Consider the following 4,472-nt stretch of genomic DNA (forward strand, 5'->3'; position numbering starts at 1 on the left):
CTGGAGGGCCGTGAGTTTGACACCTGTGACCTAGTCCCATGAAGCAGCTGACCAAGAATGAACGGTCCCACACCCCAAAACGTTTGGGGTTCAATTTGAAATTCAAACCCAGGCCCTTCCTGTGCCAAATGCAACCGCTGCACCACACCAGATCGCATGACCCCGCCCGATTTGCACAAGTTGACTCTCCTACCTGGAGGGCCAGGGCTGTGCAGAAGACATAAAAAGATCTCTGCAAGACCCCCAAACAGCTGCTGGTCCAGCGCTTGACCCGCTCGGTGGCCATAAGGCTGTGCTGCAGGATGAAGAGGGCTATCAGAGCCACATCCGTCATTAGGGGGTGCAAAATTCTAGAGTCCCTCAGGACAGCTCTCCATTCAAAACTGTGGGCAACATCTGCAAAGAGAAAAGCCTTGATTAAATAAAGGCCTACTGTGTCCTGTAGTAGGCCTCAGAATACTGGCATACTGGCTGGCAGGCAGGCACTCAGAACCAATCCTAAATACATCATAAGAACAGAAGAACAGAAGAACAAGCCAGCTGGATCAGACCAGAGTCCATCTAGTCCAGCCCTCTGCTATTCGCAGTGGCCCACCAGGTGCCTTTGGGAGCTCACATGCAGGATGTGAAAGCAATGGCCTTCTGCGGCTGTTGCTCCCGAGCACCTGGTCTGTTAAGGCATTTGCAATCTCATATCAAAGAGGATCAAGATTGGTAGCCATAAATCGACTTCTCCTCCATAAATCTGTCCAAGCCCCTTTTAAAGCTATCCAGGTTAGTGGCCATCACCACCTCCTGTGGCAGCACATTCCAAACACCAATCACACGTTGCGTGAAGAACTGTGTTTCCTTTTATTAGTCCTAATTCTTCCCCCCAGCATTTTCAATGGATGCCCCCTGGTTCTAGTATTGTGAGAAAGAGAGAAACATTCCTCTCTGTCAACATTTTCATCCTTTGTTCCCTCTCTTTCTCACCATCTTCTTAAAGTCTTGTGCAGCACCAGGGTTGATATGGGCCTGCTTTACAGAGAAGGGAACAGACTATGAGGATATTGTTTACCTGCAAGCTGGGAAAATTTATTTCAGGCATCCGGTCACAAAGGCACCCAGAAACCTGGTGCATAGCAGAACTGGCACTTAAAAAAAGAATTGGTGTGGATCCCTGCAAAACTCCACGCTGAGGGCAAGGAACTGGAAGGTGAAGGTTGACAAATAATATTGGTTAAGTCTGTTAAGTGTCACACTTGTAGTAGTGAAACAGCTGACACTATTTGAGCCAACTTGGCAGAGAAGCACAGACTGTTCATAAGCACCCAAACTTCCCAGTGATGAAAGCTGTCAAAATGAATGTGATTCCTGTCCAGCTTCAGCGGTAAAGGGGCAAGTTCTCTTGTCGGCTGCTTCTAGTGGGGCCTATTGAAAGAGACAGCTTTGTGGGTTAAGTCCTCATAAGGCAGTGATGGCGAACCTTTTAGAGACCGAGTGCCAGGGGCAGAGCAAGGGAAAACTGCGTCCACGGCACATGTGCGCCCCGCGCCCCTGCCACGCCATGGAATGCCCCAAAACACCCCTTCACATCCCCTGGAATGCCCTTGCCATGCTCCCGCAGGGGCACGCGTCCAGTGCATTGCACACCCCTTTCCCCCTTGACACTACGCCACTGCTGAGTGTCCAAACTGGGGCAATGGCACGCGTGCCCACAAAGAGGGCTCTGAGTGCCACCTCTGGCACCTGTGCCATAGGTTTGCCACCACTGTCATAAGGCTTGGAAATTAGTCCAAAATCATGTCTGAAAACTCCTATTTATGACCACCGTGTTTCCCCGAAAATAAGACAGTGTCTTATATTAATTTTTGCTCCCAAAGATGCGCTATGTCTTATTTTCAGGGGATGTCTTATTTTTCTGCGTTCTGTTCGTCGGGCATGCTTCCAAACAAAAACTTTGCTACGTCTTACTTTTGGGAGATGCCTTATATTTCACACTTTAGCAAAACCTCTACTACGTCTCATTTTCCGGAGATGTCTTATATTCAGGGAAACAGGGTACCTATTTATTTCTATTTCAAACTTCTGTTTATGACTACCTACCTATTCAAGACTCCCTATTTATGACTAGGCTTTAAAAGGACATCTCATTGGTACAAATAATTGAATTTTTCCTAAACCCCTTTTCCTAGAAAGCCACCAGCAGAATAATACCTGCTGTTTATAGTATGTGATACCAGCTGCCCAGGATCTACCTGTCAGGCTAACTGGAAAACTTAGCAACTGACACTTACAGCAACTACTATTCTTGAGCACAGGAACGAACTGGAAGAGAACCTGCTTTTGTGTTCTCATTAGAATTTCCAGACCTGATGCATTTAAGCTAGACAGTTTCTAGTCCTCATGACCATGGAAGAAGTCCACAAACTGTAACTGTAGTTTTGTATGGGCTTGAGCCATAAGCCAATAAGCGGACTCTTGGTAATTGATCAGTAGCATTTATTGATAAGGCATCAGAGCACCAAAGCTTGGCAAAGCCAGTTCTGACAAACCTGACTTTTGTCATCCCCATCTGTACAAATCCACCTACCCAGATTCCCAAGAAATTGTGAAAAACAGTCCCCGGAGCTGAGGTGCCCCAAGGTCAGCGACAGATAGTGAAAGCCACCTGGCTTCCTGCCCCCACATGATAACGGATGTAACTCTCTCTCATGAGATTAGGGTGTCAGGGGAGCATAGTTATCTACAAAGCATGTGAAGCCATAAAGTAAAGATCAAGGAAAGAATGCCCCAGATGGCAGTGGTAACATACAGCAGGCTGGTTACATAAATCTTTTAGCAGCATTGATTTGCAGTTTTAAGCAGTTACAGTGAGGTAGGAATACATCTCAATCACACAGATAAAATTCCCCTGACAAGTTTCTTGTCCTTCCAATTGAAGTAGTATTTGGGGATTCTGAAGGTTTAGGATTAAGAAGTCTTTTAATCTCACACACACCTTCGCCCACCCACTGTTTAACTCTGGCAAGAGTAAACCATCCCGATCCTACGCAGGTTCATTCTGAAAACCGAGAGCAGAACTCAAAAGGTCTCGGGCAATAAAATAAAATGGAACCCGACATTTCCCCACAGGCACACCCATCAGAAAAAGGCCTCCGCCCCACTTCTGCCAAACCAGAGGCCAAAGAAGGGGGCCTGATGAGACTAGAGGATTTTCTCTGCAGCGCTTTGAGGATCTTGGGCAGATGGGCCCCCTCCATCATTCCAAGTGGTCCTCCGGCAGACCTGCAGTGAAAAAACCACTTCTTGGTTTGACTTGCCACTAAACTTCTACAGCAGGTCCTACTTCAATCTGTGGCATAGTGGGAAATCCAGAGAAAGTGGGCACTACCTCCGGCTGTCTGTTGGCATCACGGTCACTCCGGCCCGGAGGCACATGCATGTCTTTGGATGGCACAGATTCACATATATTTTGTACAGCTGCATTTACATCTTCCCAGTTTGCAGAAAGCCAGGATAAGTTTCGAATTTTAAAAACGCAAACGATTGCGACATAAAACCTATTCTTGCCTTAACCAATACCCGACCTCTAAGTTTTATCAAGCAGTACCATTCATTTTTAAGAGGAGTTTTTAACCTGTCGCAACCCACCCGCAGTCTTCTGGCTATGACAAACAAAAAATATCTAAATAATGTTTTAAGGGGAAAATCTTCTACTAATAACTTTCTGCGACCCCTCTGCGCTGATTTTTCCTTCCCAAATCTCCCTTTCCTCCCTCCCCCCGCAGGGACTCGAACCGGCTCTCTGCTGGGGAGCGCCAGCCCCCGTTGGCTGCTGCAGAAACAGCGCTCGGAGTGAAAGGAAGCGGATCAGCTCCACGCCGGTCCCGAAGGTGAAAAGAAAACTGAGCAGGGCCAGAACCAGCAACAGGAGGTGCAACAACGCCATGGCGGGGAAAGGTGCTTCTCCCGCCGTCTAAAGGAACCGCCCCGCCAGAGGAGGGGCTTCCCCCGGGATTCCCACGCCTTCTAATGACGTCACAGGGCGTCGAACGAAGAGAGGGCGTTCCTCCCGAGGCCGGAAAAGGGGAAATTCCCCCAGCGGGTCTATGATGTCACCGAGAGAGAGGAAGTTTGGGATCCCCGCGTTCCCGGAGTCGACGTCATAAATCACAGGCAGCGAAGCCCGGTGCTCCCAGGATTGACGTCATGCGAGGATGTCTCCAGAGTGCATGTGTCCATACCGAATTCAGTGGGAAATCTCCATCGACCCCGATATGTTTTCCCCTAGTAAGGAAATCGCCGAGGATAATGATCCTTCTAAAAAGTCTGGATTCTGAAAGCTACTAGGAAATTCTTGCTGTTTTGCTGGCCTGGCTTCAGCCAAGCAACGCTCTAAGCCTGGTCACGAATATAGGGGTAGAATAAGTAAGATCCAAAATATATATTCCCATATCCAGAAAAATAAGAGATCATTGTGCAACGCG

At 48.0% G+C, this 4,472-nt stretch overlaps 1 protein-coding gene across 1 annotated transcript; it reads right to left on the reverse strand.

Annotated features, from left to right (window-relative positions):
* Positions 1 to 193: 193 nt before the first annotated feature.
* LOC125424807 (nurim-like) lies at positions 194 to 4,062 on the reverse strand (the record flags this gene model as incomplete). Its single annotated transcript, XM_048482233.1, has 2 exons — positions 3,784 to 4,062; positions 194 to 396 (listed from the first exon to the last, which is right to left on the reverse strand). Coding segments are annotated over exons 1-2 (354 nt in total), but the record flags the coding sequence as incomplete, so codon positions are not given.
* Between the last annotated feature and the right edge of the window lie 410 nt (positions 4,063 to 4,472).

This window comes from Sphaerodactylus townsendi, unplaced genomic scaffold (assembly GCF_021028975.2).
Source record: "Sphaerodactylus townsendi isolate TG3544 unplaced genomic scaffold, MPM_Stown_v2.3 scaffold_1068, whole genome shotgun sequence".
Lineage (NCBI taxonomy): Eukaryota > Metazoa > Chordata > Lepidosauria > Squamata > Sphaerodactylidae > Sphaerodactylus > Sphaerodactylus townsendi.